The sequence below is a fragment of the Embiotoca jacksoni genome, unplaced genomic scaffold (assembly GCF_022577435.1).
Source record: "Embiotoca jacksoni isolate LCO1_2020_lvr unplaced genomic scaffold, fEmbJac1.0.p SCAF_14, whole genome shotgun sequence".
Classification (NCBI taxonomy): domain Eukaryota; kingdom Metazoa; phylum Chordata; class Actinopteri; family Embiotocidae; genus Embiotoca; species Embiotoca jacksoni.
In genome coordinates this window covers 16,470,893-16,488,379 of record NW_027185274.1, presented here as the reverse complement: position 1 = coordinate 16,488,379, position 17,487 = coordinate 16,470,893, and the positions used below count along the sequence as shown (strand labels likewise).

General features: G+C 40.3%; 1 protein-coding gene across 1 annotated transcript in view; it reads left to right on the top strand.

Annotated features, from left to right (window-relative positions):
* The window catches only part of myo7aa (myosin VIIAa), a 53,171-nt gene that overhangs the window by 6,294 nt on the left and 29,390 nt on the right, over positions 1 to 17,487 (top strand). Inside the window, exons 3-14 of the mRNA XM_069148308.1 lie at positions 9,193 to 9,306; positions 9,748 to 9,900; positions 10,317 to 10,334; positions 11,851 to 12,035; positions 12,178 to 12,299; positions 12,918 to 13,060; positions 13,510 to 13,623; positions 14,374 to 14,442; positions 14,536 to 14,620; positions 14,869 to 14,945; positions 15,223 to 15,342; positions 16,184 to 16,326. Coding sequence (XP_069004409.1) covers positions 9,193 to 9,306; positions 9,748 to 9,900; positions 10,317 to 10,334; positions 11,851 to 12,035; positions 12,178 to 12,299; positions 12,918 to 13,060; positions 13,510 to 13,623; positions 14,374 to 14,442; positions 14,536 to 14,620; positions 14,869 to 14,945; positions 15,223 to 15,342; positions 16,184 to 16,326 — 1,343 coding nt within the window. The remainder of the gene's footprint in view (positions 1 to 9,192; positions 9,307 to 9,747; positions 9,901 to 10,316; positions 10,335 to 11,850; positions 12,036 to 12,177; positions 12,300 to 12,917; positions 13,061 to 13,509; positions 13,624 to 14,373; positions 14,443 to 14,535; positions 14,621 to 14,868; positions 14,946 to 15,222; positions 15,343 to 16,183; positions 16,327 to 17,487) is intronic.

Genomic DNA, 17,487 nt, shown 5'->3' with positions numbered 1-17,487 from the left:
TAAAACAGAAATTTCTAAGGATACCTCTTAACATTGGTAGGTGTCCCACATTGCCCCACACAAACATAATCTGTTCCCTACACACACACACACACACACACACACACACACACACACACACACACACTCTTTGTGTGTGTGTGTGAGCATGCAATGGCCTCTCTGTCGGCCTCTCTGATTCTCAGTTAATGCGCTGCTGAACTCATCTGCCTTTCTGATCGACTAATGAACTCTGACAGCGTTCCCCCAACGTGGAGGCACAAACTAGGGCGAGCCAATAGGGCAAGCAAACACACACAGATCAGCCCTCACCAATCACTGCAGTAGATGTTTATTCATCAAACACACTCTAAACCTCCATCCAAACTGCGCAGGTGTGTTTGGACTGAACCGGACAGGAAGTGGGCGCAAGTTGAAACGCTGCTTCACCTCGATCATCGAGAAAAGAGACGACTGCGGATGATATCTGATCAATAGCAGAGCCTATCTACTGCCTGTGTCGACAAAAGTTGTGGATGTAACTGCTGAATGTGGAAGGAGGAATGAAGTTTTTGTTTTTACCTGAAAAACAAACATGATTTTTCTTCTTTTTTTTTGATGACAGATTTGTGTCTCATTTGGAATTTGGCTTGAAAAACATTTTTTACAACATGGAAGATTCTCTGTAAATGCTTTTAAACTCTGGATGCTGTGCAGATGTTAATGTGGTAACCATGACGATGAAAATGAACGGGAAGACTTCTGATTGGCCACCGGAAGACTCTGATGCAAATGTACAGTGCCTCACCTACAGGTGCACCACCCTCATCAAGGTAAACTCTGGCTTCAGTCAGGGACGGTTTGGATGGCTTCGGTCTGTAAACATAAAGTTTAATACTAGTTTAATATTTGCTGAAGTGTGGGAGAATAATTGGATGCATAGATGTAGTTTTTCAGCATTTAGTGGTGATTAAGGGTTAATGAGTCTGATGTCAGACCAGGAAAATTTAATGACAACATTTTACCATGTTTCTTAAAGGTCACATTAGGGTTGGCAGTTTAAGTTTACGGGGGCATTAAATCAATGGATCCCTTGTTACAAAGCAGCAGTCTCTAGTTGTGAGTCTTTGTTGTGTTTTAGATGTGTGTAGGTGCATGAATGGCTAAACCAGAGATATTTCCCCTCTAAGCTTTTCTTTTACAGTAGTTTCAGGCTTGAGATGATCCCATATAGTGTAAAACAAAATAAAGACGTGAGCAGCTATAAAAGTAAAATGCTCACATTTTGTTGATATGTACCTTTACATAAGTCCAATTTTGAATACAGACTTCAACTTGTAATGGAGGTTTTTTTACATTGTTGTTTTAGTATTGTTCTTCCACAACTGTCTGTTTCTGGAAGTGTCTCGTCCACAAAGTTACTGAAAGTCTGTTTGTTTCTTGTTTATCTTCCTCAGTGATGGAGCGCTGGCATTCATTCATTCAGCAGCTCTGACTCATTTACTGGTCGCCCACAATGGGAACAGGACAGGGGTTTTGTTGGTGTGTGTGTGTGTGTGTGTAGAACAAACACAGTTGCTTCTTTCACTGGTTCTGTTTGCAGAGAAGGACAGCAGCCAAATTGATATCAATAACTGAGTCGCTGTAGCGTCCAGCCTCAGTTCAGTGTTACATTCAAAACTGTGACCCGTCAGATTTTGTGACCGACAGCGTTGGTCTGGTTGGTTATGTCTGGACATGAGAAGTGGGGCGAAGAATATCAGGGCAGTTTCAAAGAATCTGTTGGGGGAAAGCCTTTGTTGTATTTGAAATTGTATTCATAGAGTAAAATCCTTAGAATTCCCTTCCTCTGATGTTTTCTGAGCTCAGAGTTTACACTACACTGACTCACTGTATTACAAGGCAAGCAGGGCTGCCGCTAGCTTGTTAGCATGCTTACTTTAGTAGATATCACTGCAACACAATTCTCAGACGTCTCAGTCGGCTATTTCTACACATACTGTAATGTTTAGTCCATTTTCCAAAGTTTTAAACCAAAAATCTTACAGATTACCTGTCTAAACACCTGTACTGTTTCTGTGTTTCCAACTGGTTATAAAAAGTGTCAGAAACACCAGCAGAGGGCAGAGCCTTTTATACCTGAAGCAGCCAGAAAGAACCTGTGCAGTCTGTAGTTGTGATCTGATACCTACAAACTCTTGACAGAGGTTGTGTAACTTGTAGTGAAGCTTTAAAGGAACAAGATACTTCACAGCTGCAGTTATAACTTGGATTGAACTTTTAAGACTGAGGAAAATGACAGAAACTTAACATGAATTTCTGTGGACATTAAATCAAACCAATCCTGAGAAATAATAATAATGTGCACACATAATATAATAACATATATATGTAGAGTCGCCTACTTGTATTTTGCTCAAGTATTTCTATTTTCTGCCTCTTTATACTTATAAATGTTGTAATACTAATTCAGTTACGTTTATATGACCCCTGTATTTACTTCAAAGATTCACATTTTACACGCAGAACATATCTGCTTTTATAATGTGTCAATTTGAACTCCACTTTAGTTGCCTCGGTAAACCAGTTTTCTTTGTGGAGGCAGACGGCGAATAACTGTTTATGTAAATTGTTCACTGAAATAGAAAGAAGAGCCGGTCTGTCTGTTTTTATGGTTGAGTTTGTTCATACCAGCACAATTAGCTCGTCGCTATATTTCTTACCCTGTGACCTTTGATTTGTCCATCTATTTAAATGCAAATGAGGTGAGATGGAGGTACGTATATTACTTATATGGCCCTTTTAATAGCTGTCATGTCCCAGCTTGCCTCAAGTATCAGGATTAATGTGAGTTTCAGGATCCTGTGATCGTCTAAATGTTCCTTCGGAGGCAGATTTAATTCTCAGAGACAAACGTTGCTTTAAAATGTAAAGTTTATCCAGAGAGAAGTGTTTTCTAACTGGTAATAAAAAGTTGTATAAAACACCAGCAGAGGGCAGAGCTTCACCTGAAGATGTCCTCTGAGCTTCAGACACACAGTGTGCAGTCTGTAGTGGTGATCTGATACCTGCAGACCCTGGACAGAGTGTAGTGAGGTGAACCTTTGAGGCCAACAAGACACTTCACAGCTGCAGCTTTTGCTTGGCCTGAGCCTTTAGATTGAAAATCTAACAACATGACAATTAACACATTCAAAAAATATGAAACAATATTATCCGTCTTTTAGTTGTGAGTTGTGTTATCGCTCCATTTAGCTGTGTTTTTGTCTCCACCAACTCCAAATGATGCAATGAAAGTGTGTTTTATGACATGGAGCTGAATCTCTGTTAAAATTATTATGGCATAAAGTCACCTTTCCAAACAAAATTCACTTTATTAACAAAAATAACTCCTCATTTACAATCAGCAAGGCTCTGCTCTCTCACACCATCAAAACAAACTACTGCTAGCCAACTGGGACAACAGGAAGTGACAGGGTTTGTGGGAAATGTGGTTTTATCATTGAAATGAGAAACCTGTTAAATTAGTTTTATACACACTTCCAGCTGGAAGAGACTGCACTTTGTTTCTGTTCATACAGTGTGTTGAATTATTATTATTATTTATAAAGCATTTAAAGCTCCTTTTTTGACAGCAGATGTCGCCTTTGTATTCTATATTACAGTCACAGACTCTCTATTCTGTAAAGCTGCATCACTTTTAGAAATTATTTGTAACTTTGTGTTAAAAAAAAGGGATAAAAAAAATATTGTAACTAAATCATTTCTGTGATGTGCACCATAATTATTATCACAGGAAGTAATTGCATGTTACTCTTTATTAGCTTGTTGTTTAAATTTTTTTACTTTTCCTCCCTTCAGCTTGTAATTTTTGATATTCTGCAGTTTTACCATAAAAAACTCACTTAAAACTTCACAAATTACATCACAGTTTTTGAGAAAAGTCACCACAAACAATCAAACATTTTTGATCACAACAATCACAAAATAAATGCTGGAGGGGCTGGTGATTTGACACTTTTTTTGTAAAATATTATCCGTTGCTGCTTTTTTACAGAATAAATTATGTCAGGCTTGTGTTCCTGCTGTTCCCAAGTGCTCAAACAAAAGTTTAAGAATGTTTTCAGAAGTGTCTGTGTTTATGACTCAATGTTGAGTTTCTACAGATTATTAAATACTCATTACACATTTCCATTCACTGTTCACGGGTCCCAACATTTATTTAGATGTAGGCTTAATGCTGCTTTAAACCAGGACTCTTTTCACGAAAAAGTAATCGGAGTATTTATGAAGAAGAGCCTGGACAAATAACTAAAACGCTAAACCATTAAAATAAGAACGAGAATGTTTTTTCACAGATGATCATTTTAAATACGAGTAACGTGAAGTAGTAACTGGGGATATCGTGGTTCATGATTCCTAGCCGTAAACCGAGGCTCTCTTTCTGCCCGTCCTCTGTGCTGTTTGTTACCTCTCCACATAGGAGTGACATTAACAGCTGCAAGTGAATACCTGGCTCATGTCAGGCCTGAATTATTTACCTGAAGAAAGAGATAATGAGAACACTCGCCCAGGCAGGCAGTGTGGACATTACATCACTGCTTAACTATACACCAACACTGTGGCTGGTCTCAGTCACATTTGTCCAAAGCGTAGTCTGTGTGATCTCAGTAGGAGCTGGTCGTTTTCCCTAAATGCACACCGTGATGTGTCCAGAGTTGGAGGAAGATACAATCCTGACGAGTAAGTGGTACAAATTTCGTCGCAAGCAGAAATCATCAAACCTGCATGCTGATAATAAAACACAGTTTGAGGTTCTGTGCTGATCCGTGGGTTATGGGTTTGTCTCCATCTGCTGCGGTGTCTGATTAGTTGACCCGAGGGCCTTCATTGATCTGTAAATGACTTCTATAAAAAGCCTCTACAGGGCTGTGAAATGCTGCGTTTGTCGATGAGAGTCTGATTGTAATGCTGTCATCAAAGACACGCAGCTAAATGTTTCAATCAAACTCAGGCCAGGCAGTTACTATCAGTTGTACAGTAACAGTGTCTAGTTAGCACTTTTGAAAAGTTAATTTGTCATTTGTAATAATATAGCAGATTTTATTTTTGTTTGGACTTCAAATTTGATTTCTGGTTAGGTAACCAACTCATCAACTGGAGAGCACATTGACTTCAGTGTTGTTATCATAATCTGATCAGTTACTGTGAACACCTGAATTATAGCCATCTACATATCAGTACTGTAAGAAACACGTGTCTGCAGAAATAAGAACACTAAGAGAGATGAATGAATGATGGAAGAACGAGATATAAAGAAGAAACAGAAAATAAATATAAAAGAGGAGACACAGAGAGACACCAAACAGAATCTCCGTGTTTAATAATTCAACAAGTGGTTTCTGATAGTTTGCCATTAGCCCTGCTCGCTCCTGTTTACTCTGTAAGTGTGTGTGTGTGTGTGTGTGTGTGTGAGAGAGAGAGAGAGAGAGAGAGAGAGAGACAGGTGCTTGGTGGTGTAATGTTCAGGTGGCTCAGTTTGCCAGACGGAGTATTTACTTAATTAAACTGACATATATGTAACACACACTCAAACAACTATTCATCACACACACACACACACACACACACACACACACACACACACACACACACACACACACACACACACACACACACACACACACACACAAAAACTCAGACTCACCAGCTCACATCTCTACACACAGCAGGCATGTTTCCCATCTTACTCTCTTCTTACAGAAGGACATCAGGAGGCAAAGAAACATATTGCGCCTCTGAATGGCTGTCGTCAGATTATAAATGCTAACATTAGTGTGCTAACGAAATTCCACCGCTGATGGTAGAGAGGGTGTTTTTATATGAAACCAAAATGTTTTTTCTGTACCAAAATTTGCGCAGATTCATTCAGTAGATATTGAGATATTTTGCAGTGAATGAGGGGTCAGGGGATCATCATGGCCTCCGGGATAAGTCTGGTCCTTTGGTCCAGACTAAAATATCTCAACAACTGTTGGATGGATTACCATGAAACTTTCTACTGATATTCTTCTTCTTTTTTTCTTTTTTTTGTGAGCACCACAGTCAAGTAAAGATTATCATTGTCCAGTACTTTTGGTCATCCTTCACCAACTCCTCTGTAATTTGTGTTGAGGAAGTAAATGTTCGCATGCTAATGCTCTAAAGGTGTAAACATTGCAGCATGTTATTATTATTATTATATCTTTAAATGTTATGGATAATTAATAGGCTATTAAAGCCTTGTCCACACATATAATAAATCATAATAATAATAATAATAATAATAAAAATAATAAACATATTTCATCATCCACACGCAAAGAACATTTTACGCAGACTTTTTACAAACTGTGTTTTGTGAACATGTTTAACGGAGCATTTGGGAAAAGATGATGTGAGGCCTCAAAGTGCTCATGTCCACTGTTGCTTTGTGGATTGTACATGTGTCTGAAAACAAAAACAACAACAATGTTGGATATATATACTGGTTTCTTTATGTTTGTTTGGCGTCAGCTAAGTTTGAAATGTATACATTTTACTATTAATGAATGAATAACTAGGTAGCCTATTACTAATGCTTTTTTCTTTAAGTTGCTGCCGCGAAATGCACTATGCCTACTCAGAATTTTCTTCTCTGGTATTTCACACATCGTTGATATGGACTTTAGGGCCACCTACTGGACCGGCATGCTTGTTTGAGCGCTTGTTTTTGCATCCCTGTTGGCATGGACATATCTTGTGAACAAATGTCGTTTGGACACAAAAAATGTTTTAAAACATTGAGGACATTTTAGAAAATATCCTCATTAGCGTGGAAAAAAATATAAGTAATGAATTATTGTGTCATTACCTGTTTGTGCCTCTCAGTAGACTGAGGAGTAACTCATGAACAAAATGTCGGTGATTATGATTCACAGATACATTTAAATGCACTATATTGTGAAGTTATTATCATTACTGATATTGTCCTTACTCAGGCAGGAAACACATTGTTTATCCTGCATTACTTGTAGAATTGACAACGCAATAAGAGCCTGTAGTGTATTTATCTATCCAGAAATCCAACACCATATGACACACCTGAGGAGGAAGTGACATCTTGTTGCCATGGGCAACAGGGGAGGTTGTTGGGGGGGGGGGGGGGGGGGGGGGCTGGGTGAACAAAGTGTGAGTGTGACAGAGAGAGAGATGGACAGAGAGCAGCAGGAGGACTGTCCCAAAATGTTCCTGCAGAGGAAACTTCAAAATGATCTGAAAATTAGCAGAATACTGGAGATATTTTCGAACTGCTTTCTTTAGAGACATTTTTAGAAAATTGAAGGTCACAAACCAGGATGTTCCTTTTGTTTGTGACCCTGTTAGACCACCGGATGTCGGATATTGGACCTTGTTTTCTTGATATATTTTTTTTCCATCACTTGAAGGGCATTTAATGAAGTGTCCTTTTTAAAGGAACTCAGCAAAGAGAAGCAGAGGTGACATGTGACTGTGATCTGCTGGAGTTTAACGTGGAATAATGAAACCATGGAGATTTTAAACATTTCAGAGTTCGTATGACAGCTTTAATCAGTCCAAACTGTCTATCTGTGTGTGTATTTACAAAGCACAGAGAAAACTGAAACTATACAAACCTCAGAACAGCTTACACACCTGTCCACCTGTATGTAAGTGTACGTAAGTGTGTACTGAGCACGTGAAGATGTACAAACGTCGGGACTACCTAGAGCTCTATGAGAAGGATCTGGCTAAATGGGCGCTGCTACGCAACGTCAACACTGTGATGAAACAAAGTACACTGATGCCGGTATGCTGTAACTCTGTGTGTGTGTGTGTGTGTGTGGGAAAGAGTCTTAAGTCTCATGAGTCATAATTGTGTGTCTCTTCTCTGTGGGATTTGCACTACGTAACATGTGAGTGTGTACTTGTTTCATGCATAATTGTGGCTTTTTTGTAACACCCATTAATGTGTGTGTGTGAAAGAGAGAGAGGAAAGTGTGTGCTAAAATAATTATACATTGGAGTCTGTTTTGAGTCATGAATCATAACTGCACATTTAAAAACTGTTTAAGTTTTTAATGTACATTTGTGTGTGTGTGTGTGTGTGTGTGTGTGTGTGTGTGTGTGTGTGTATTGCTCATGTCATGCTCATCAGTGGAGACCTGCCTCCTTTTTTTGGGACAAAATTCAAGTCTCCATAAGTATAAATTAAATATTAACATATGAGGACTTGGTTTAAGGTTACGGTTGGTTGGTTGGGTTTAGGCAAGTATAGGTTATAGTTACAGTTAACATAAGCGTCCATGAAATTAATGCAAGTCAATGTGATGTCCTCAAAAGCGATAAAAATGTGTCTGTGAGTAAAGAAAAAAATTATTTGATAGAGAACTTAGTAGCAGCGCTTTAACTTCAGTCTTCTGCATCATGAAACATTGATTGACTTTACCTTTTAAGAATGACTTGGACATTTTGACATGATTGACATCCTTCTCATATCTGTCTGTTAAACTGGAGGCTGTAACCTGTAGCTGCTTAGCTTAGCTTAGCACAAAGACAGGAAACAGAGGGAAAGAGCTAGCATGAGTCTTTGCAAAGGGAGCAAAAGTCTCTGAGATAAAGAACAGAAAAGTGCAAACAGACACGTAAAAAGAGAGGCCAAAGGTCCTTTCAGCCTTCATCTACTTCCTGTAAGTGTAAGCTTTGTCAAACAGATGTTTTAAACTTCAACCTGAAGCTAGACGGTGTCAGCCTCCTGAACCCTGCAGGCTGTGAGTTGCAACAAATTCCTGCTACACATTTTGTGTTTTCTCCTTTCCAGAAGCTTCCGGTCAAGGTCGGACTGTCTGACTGGATCAGGTTCACTTTACCCTTCTCAGACTGCACCATTTGTTTCAGTGCTTGACTTACTTGACTTGTATTGCTGATTCTCAAAGAAACGACTGCCATAAATGTAGTAATGTCGTGTTGATGAAGATGAGAGGAGGCCTGATTTAAGCCATAGTCTGACTTTAAAAGGTTCACACATCTCGAAAGCCTGAAAATGTAAAACTTTCCAGTCACATTCATGGAGAGGTGGTCGATGGTTCCCTTCTGCTTCCGACTCTGACTTCTCATCTGATCGTGCCTTTTGCAGTACTTCTGACCCTGATTTAAAACATTCATTCTTCCTTGCAGGGTGACTACGTCTGGCTGGACTTGAAGACCGGTCGGGAATTTGAGGTGCCGGTTGGCGCCGTAGTCAAACTCTGTGATTCGGGACAGATCCAGGTGTTGGATGATGAAGGAAATGTAAGAGTTGCAACACTTATTTAAATCGAAAAGACTTCCTTTATGTTGTGGGGAGCAAAATGAGGCAAAGTTACCAAAATCTCACCTTACTGTAGTAAAACAGGGTGCAATGATGTGATTTTAGACCCAGCAGTATACACTGCACATTGTTCGGTCATGATGTTATGTCGATGTTAAGATGTTATAAAAAGCTTTACATTTCTTTAACACAGTAAAAGTAATGAAGAAAAGCTCAATTGAAACGTTTTCTTGAGCTTTTGCAGCCTGTTACTGACAAAAAGAAAAGCAATATTAGTAAGTCATACATTTAAGCTGTGGTGGAGCTTAAAAGCCTTTTGAATGTTGGAATAATAAATATTTCATATGACTTTGGATCAGGAGCGTCCTGAAATTCCTTCTGTTTTCCTATACAAACCTCCATGATTTTCCCTCCCGCTCCAGGAGCACTGGATATCCCCCCAGAACGCCACCAACATCAAGCCGATGCATCCGACCTCCATCCACGGCGTGGAGGACATGATCCGCCTGGGAGACCTGAACGAAGCCGGCATCCTCCGCAACCTGCTCATCAGATACAGAGAGAAACTGATATACGTGAGTGTCGCTGTGACACTGTTTTTATTTTCCTCTTTGTTGGCTTGTTTATGTTCACTCAGCTCCGTTTTTTCTGTCATGATATGAAGGCAGCACAAGATGACGACATTCTTTTCATGATTATTTGGCTGATAAATATGATGAGTTACAGTTGAAAAACTGCTAGATGTCTTACTTTACTTCATTCATACTGACAACCAGACAGATGCTGCTGCTGCATTGTTCTTTTGCCTCTTTATGGAGCTTTTTTCACCTTTATCCAAAGCTTGAACGTTCTTTTCCGACTCTTTCTCACATATTCAACCTCAGACTTCTGCTGTTGGCTGTTTTTTTGCTCTCATCTCACTGTGTTGCTTCTTTATTCTCTCTTTTGTCCTGTTTGTTATCCTTCTTCCTCTTTCCTGTTTCCTGTGAAGACAAATTGTGGTGGCAGGGTAAGTCAGCTCCTAGAGGTCGAGCATGGCTGCAAAAGAGGAAGCAGAAACACGCACAAGTGCCTGCAATTAATGCATGTATAAATGCACACTTTTAGTGCAACACCTCCATGTCCTCAAAAACAGCAACGTGCAGTATATTTGTTATTCATATATATATAAACTGCATGTATATTGCATGTTCTGAATGCTACATGTTAGCATCTCAAACCTGACACTGAAGCAGTTGTGGGTTTGGTGGAGTAGCTTAAACATCGTATCTCCAGAGGTGTCATGTTCCTGCAGGAATGAGCCCTGCAGCCGGGATGCATGCTGATTTGTTTCCAACATGGCCGTCTGTTCTCCAGTGGCGAACACTGATACGTTCTCATTGTCATCCTTCAACATCTGAGCTACAAGACCTGCATCAGCTCCTCAAGTTTTCTGCCCACCAACAGAGTCTGATGTGTTTAACACACGTTTGATTTTTATATTTGATTCATAAAATCGTCTAAAAGCTGCACACAACATTGAAGGTGGCTGACTGATCGCACACGAATCTCAAGAAGAGTTTGATCTGCAATACGTCTATAATTTCCTGAATTATTTTACTTATTTTTTACTTTATATAGAAAGATGTAAAAAATTGCTATGGATGATGATTTTGAACCTATTTACTCAAGCAGGATTTTAAATTCAGGTCAAACCAACTGAAAACAAATGAATAAAGCAGATTCAGGCTAAAAACAATTAAGTAGAATAAATCCATCCGTCCACCAGACCATATCGTGTCACGTTTTCAGGTGACTCTTTGTGCTTCATCACATGACCTCCCTCTTCGACCCTGGTCATACATGCGTCTACTTTTCACGCTCTGCCGAGGCAAAACGTGACACTGACACGGTGTCTCTACTGTACTGACGGGTGGAGCGATGCCGAGCCCGGATGATGGCTAAGGACCAACTAAGAGTCAGTAAAGCAGGCTCTACACCGGAACATTTTGCTTAAGAGGAGCTGAGCCAGAAGGCGAAGGTTTCATGTTGCCCGTCAGTCTACGTTCGGACCCTGACCGATGGTCACGAGCTCTCAGTGGTGACTGAAAGAATGACATCGCGGACACAAGTGGCTGAAAGGAGTTTCCTCTGCAGGCTGGCCGGGCTGAGAAGAATTAATTCACAACCAATTTTGAACTTTTTCTTTAAACTGAAAACATGGTTAACCTGAAAACCGCATCAAACTGCTTACCTCCCTTGACTCCAACAGAAAACCTCCTCCTCCTTGAAGAATTTTAAAGTTACAAGGAAACTTTTATGGGAAAATTCAGCAAAGGATGTAACAATATAAAGAATCAAAAAACTTAAAAAAAAAAAAAAAACCTTCCCTTATCATTTTTCGCTCGACAACCAGCCCCTGAACACCTCCAGCATGTGGAACAGATTACTGGCATGAAACTGGCTCCAGATTTTCAGTCAGAACAATCAGCATCACGTCGGCCTCAGAAAACTACCGTCCATTGATTCTCTTCTTCTGTGCTCAGACGTATACAGGCTCCATCTTGGTGGCCGTCAACCCGTACCAGCTGCTGCCCATCTACACGGCCGACCAGATCCGCCTCTACACCAACAAGAAGATCGGTGAAATGCCGCCTCACATCTTTGCCATCGCGGACAACTGTTACTTCAACATGCAGAGGAACAACCGCGACCAGTGTTGCATCATCAGGTAGGAAGGAGTCCAGGGACCAGCCGGTACGTCGGCCCTAAGATGATCCCGACAAAAGTACGGGTACAAATTGATAATGAGCTCCTGTAAAATCTTTGCTCTCTCCTCTCCCTGCTTCATCACAAACTGTGTGACTTCACAGTGGGGAGTCTGGAGCAGGAAAAACCGAAAGCACCAAACTGATCCTTCAGTTCCTGGCGGCCATCAGCGGCCAACACTCGTGGATCGAACAGCAGGTCCTGGAGGCCAATCCCATACTGGAAGGTAGGAACACATAGAGTACATAGGCTTCAGTATATACACAAATAGGAATTTTTATTTCCATAATTATGCTGAAAAAAGACTTTACTTCTACATTTCTTGTCAAATATTTGGCTTTTTGTAATTAAAGTCACATTATTTACAAAAATTTCGATTGAGAAACGTAAATCCTTTGTTAGCAAGTGAGTCAGAAAACGGCTTAATCTGGTTTAATTCTGAATGAAACGTCGTCGACACTCCCTCGTGCATGCAGTTTATTTTCAGCAGGTGATAGCAGCATGCCATCTGTCATTAATTAATTAAGTACCATTTCAAATATCACATAAGTAACTTAACGTACGTTCATCCATCTGTTATCAATACCGATAATGAAGCATAATGAACACATTTACACACACAAGTCAGAAAGGATGGACAGCAGCTACACAAGAAGTCATCAATAAACTCCCGAGCAGGGTATTAAACCTCGACTGTGATGTGTTTTGTTTCAGTATTTTACTGTATTTAACATAAAGCCGGGTTCACGTGCACTTCATTCGTACGACGTCATTTTCTCCATCGTTTGTTTGTTTGTTTGTTTGTTTGTTTGTTTGTTTGTTTGTTTGTTTATCTCTCCTTCAGCCTTCGGCAACGCGAAAACAATCCGCAACGACAACTCGTCTCGTTTCGGGAAATACATCGACATCCACTTCAACAAGAGAGGAGCCATAGAGGGAGCCAAGATCGAGCAATACCTGCTGGAGAAGTCCCGGGTCTGTCGACAGGTAGAGCACACACTGATCACACCTGTCCACCTGTCAGAGCTCACGCTGACTCAGCTCTTCCCGCTTCTCTCCTCCTCTTCTCCATTTCTACCGACTTCTTCTTCCCACCCGTCCCTTCCTCCGGCACCTTTTTTAAATTCCTTTCCATCCTTTGAAGTCAAACTATTTTTTAACCTCTAGTCAGTGCTCGAAGTGGGAAAAATAAGTGACAGTTCTCCCTGTATTTATTTATTTTTATGTTTATTTATTATTTATTTATAGGAGTGTGTATTAGAAAATGAATAAGGATTACATGTGAAAAGAGGGCTTTTATTTTGAAAATAATTAGGGAAAAGCGTTATTAGCTGCTCTGACTTGTGAATTAACCCCCCGAGGATCAATCGTTTCTTACCTTAATGTTTTATATGATGTAATGATGCCACATTTATTTCTTCCTCTTCTCTGTTCAGGCCCACGACGAGAGAAACTACCACATCTTCTACTGCATGCTGAAGGGCATGACTCCGGATGAGAAGCAGAAACTGGGACTGAGCAAAGCCACCAACTTCACCTACCTGACCATGGTGAGGCCTGCTTCGCCCTCACGTATCAGACCGATCAGTCACGTCATGATCGATCAACAGGCTGATAACGATGCAGCAGCTTTGACTTCGAGCCTGTTTTCTGTCCAATCATTCAAAGACTCCCTGTCAGTCTTTCTAACAGCGTTCATTCGTTCTCTCCGTCGCTCCTCAACAGCTGCTGCAGAACCTCCTGCATCCACAAATTGTTCTCTTCCTTCGTATCGTGTCCCTTCATTCACATGTTGTGACTCTCAGGCTGTGCCGGGGTTGTGTGATCTCAGGAAGAAGATGCTTGATCAGATTGTTCCAGAGCATCACATGAGTACCATCAAACACAAGCTGTCTTTCTGTGAGAAGAGGTTCAGGGTCCTGACTGAGTTAGTTGTTGGACAGTCTCCTCTTCAGGACTTCCTTCCAGTCAGTCAACATGTAAATGTTTTACTGGAAACTTCACGTCAGAGGGTCATATGACAACAACTCTTTTTGACGATATTTCCAGAGTCACTAAAAAACGTTTCTCAGTCGGTATCCGTTGTAACGCTGCAGGACGGGTATGATGTGGTGTTGTCTCTTAGAGTTTGTCAGACATGTGACGACGGCAGCTTACCTTTAGCTGAGTCCTGAATACAGGCAATTATTAATAATCCAGACATGATGAGTTAAAAGCGTGGATCACTGAAATATAAAAGGACATAATTCTCCTGTGTTTTTTTAATTCTTTGAACTATTACTATATTTCCCATCTGTCAGGGTAACTGCACGGTGTGTGACGGCCGAGACGACTTGAAGGAGTACTCCAACATCCGCTCTGCAATGAAGGTACGGACGAGTGTGTCTCACTTTACAACTCATCAAGTAGTAAAAGTTTATCCTCTGTTATTCTCCATGTGGTCCTCTGTTCGGTTTGCTCAGGTGCTGATGTTCACTGACAAGGAGAACGGGGAGATTTCTAAACTTCTGGCTGCCATTTTACACATGGGGAATCTGAGATATGAAGGTGACAGCAAAAATATTCAGACGCTTTTAAATACATTTATTTATTTCATGATGTTCGTCGACACTCTGCTTCTTAGTTCAGAAATTAATTCCCTGCAGCCACGCTTGTCGAGTTAAGACTGATTTCATCAAAATGTTCCAACAAACTATCTTTTTTGGATTTTAGTTGTATTTTTATTTCTGTGTTTCAATTTTCTTCCTATTTGTGTCCAAAAAATAAAAACACGCCGTTGACCTTTGACCTTGCAGCTCGCACCTACGACAACCTGGACGCCTGCGAGGTTGTCCGCAGCGCTCATCTCGCTACTGCTGCTACTCTGCTGGAGGTGACACACACACGCACGCACGCACACACACACACACACACACACACGTTAATCCGTTTCACTAAAGGCAGGTTCATTTTGCTGGTGAGGTATCACTCTGTTGTCTAAAACTGAACCTAAACTTCGGTACCTTCTTCACGCTGGAAGTGATGTTTTTTAAATCCTGCTCACCCTAAAAACACAATATTCTCACTTTTCTCTGAGAACTTCTTCGCTTTCTAAGTCTGGTGTGTGTGTGTGTGTGTGTGTGTGTGTGTGTGTGTGTGTGTGTGTTCAGGTGGACGGTAAGGATCTGATGAACTGTCTGACCAGCCGAACGCTGATCACCAGAGGGGAGACGGTCTCCACTCCACTCAGCATGGAGCAGGCTCTCGATGTTCGTGACGCGTTCGTGAAGGTAAAACACCCAATCGATGAAAACCTTCTTATTTATCTTAATTCATCAACTCATGAGTGAAAAGTCTGGAGCGTCGTCTGTCAGAGAAACTCACCACATGATGGCGTGAGGCCTGAAAGAGGAGAGATATATACATTATCGGAGAATACAAGGAGATCCGTGATATTCTCCATCGTAGTCACTCATATCAGACTTTTAAATGGATTTCTTTCCTCACAAAACATTTGCAAAGCAACATTAAACATATTATTCCTGCTGTGTTTACGTCCATGGCTGTGTTCCTAAGTACAGAAACATGCAGTACACTACAAGTACCAGGATGATGCACTCAAAACAGTCCAAAAAAAAAAACATAGGACACTTTCCACCCTAAATGGTTGCCATCTTGGCTCCGTAGAGGAAGGGGCGGGGCCACAGACGTAAAGAATTTTCAAATTAAAAGCATCTGAGGAAGCTGCAGCTGTTCCTGAACACAAAGTGTTTCCCTTCCACTGCTGCTGCTGGACAGAAGAATACATGTGTTTATTGAGTGTTGAGCAGAGGACACAAAAGCACGTTGAATTCTGGTTAAAATAATTAAAGCTGCAGATATTTTGGAGGGTGATGTGGTCACATGATGAGGTCATTTCCTGTCAGTGCAGAACAGCAGTGTGCAGTTTGAAACAACACTACACAATAAAAGTCCTGACATGTAGGAGCACTAATTGTTAGTGTACTGAGAGAAGGATGTCATACAAAAAAAAAAAACACAATACAAGTCTTCACTCCTCTGTGTGTGTGTGTGTGTGTGTGTGTGTGTGTGTGTGTGTGTGTGTGTGTGTGTGTGTGTGTGTGTGTGTAGGGAATCTACGGGCGTTTGTTTGTGTGGATCGTGGAGAAGATCAATGCAGCGATTTACAAGCCTCCGTCGTCACAGCCCAAAGCTCTCAGACGCTCCATCGGACTGCTGGACATCTTCGGCTTCGAGAACTTCACCGTCAACAGGTACACACACACACACACACACACACACACACACACACACACACACACACACACACACACACACACGCTTACTCCTTGTTCCTTCCTATTTGCAGCTTTATCATATTCAAAAACTCATGAAAGTGGATACACGTTTCCCAGCGAAAAATTTAATATTCTAGTGGAGTTGCGAGTGGGCGTGGCCAAATGGCTCGAGTCATACTAAAGTATGTTTTTTTTCGGCAAAAAAAATTAAAAATACTTAAGACTTTAGTATGTCGTATAAAATATGAAGAATAAGTCATACCATAGTATGTCGTCCAAACCGTCATACTATTGTGTGACTTTTTCATGGACCCAAAAATAACCAAAAAGTCATACTGCATAGGTACATACGTCATGACGGGTTTTTTTTTTTCGGCCCAAAATTTTTTAAATACTTAATACTTTAGTATGTTGTCTAAAATATGAAGGAAAAAGTCAAGCCGTAGTGTTTCGTCCACAACGTCATAATATAGTATCACTTTTTCTTCGTCCCAAAAAAAAATCACAAAAAAGTTATACTAAAAAGTTATATTAAAAATTTTTTAAATACGTAAGACTTTAGTATGTCGTATAAAATATGAAGAATAAGTCATACCATCGTATGACTTTTTTTTCATATTTTAAACGACATGCTATAGTATGACTTTTAATGATAATTTGGACGACATGCAATATTAGTGACTTTTACGTAACATTACATTACATTACTTTGGATTTGTTTTTATCCAAAGCGACTTACAATAAGTGCATTTGAACCATGAGGGTACAAAACCCAGAACAACAGGAATCAAGAAAGTACAATTTCTTCAAGAAAGCCAAACTACAAAGTGCTATCATTAAGTGACATTTTAAGTGCTACTAAAGTGCTACCTATTCAAGGTATAGTCGGAAGAGGTGTGTTTTTAGTTTGCGGCGGAAGATGTTCAGAGTTTCCGCTGTCCTGATGTCGGTGAGGAGCTCATTCCACCATTTAGGAGCCAGTTACTTTAAGTAAGTACTTTAAGTAGTAATAGATGTTTTCTCAGCAAACAGATCAAATCAAATAGAAAACAGTTTGTCCTCCATTTTCCAAAGGATTAGTGTGTCACAGAAATATATTTACACAACTGCAACATTAATGAAACAATAAAAGGGGCA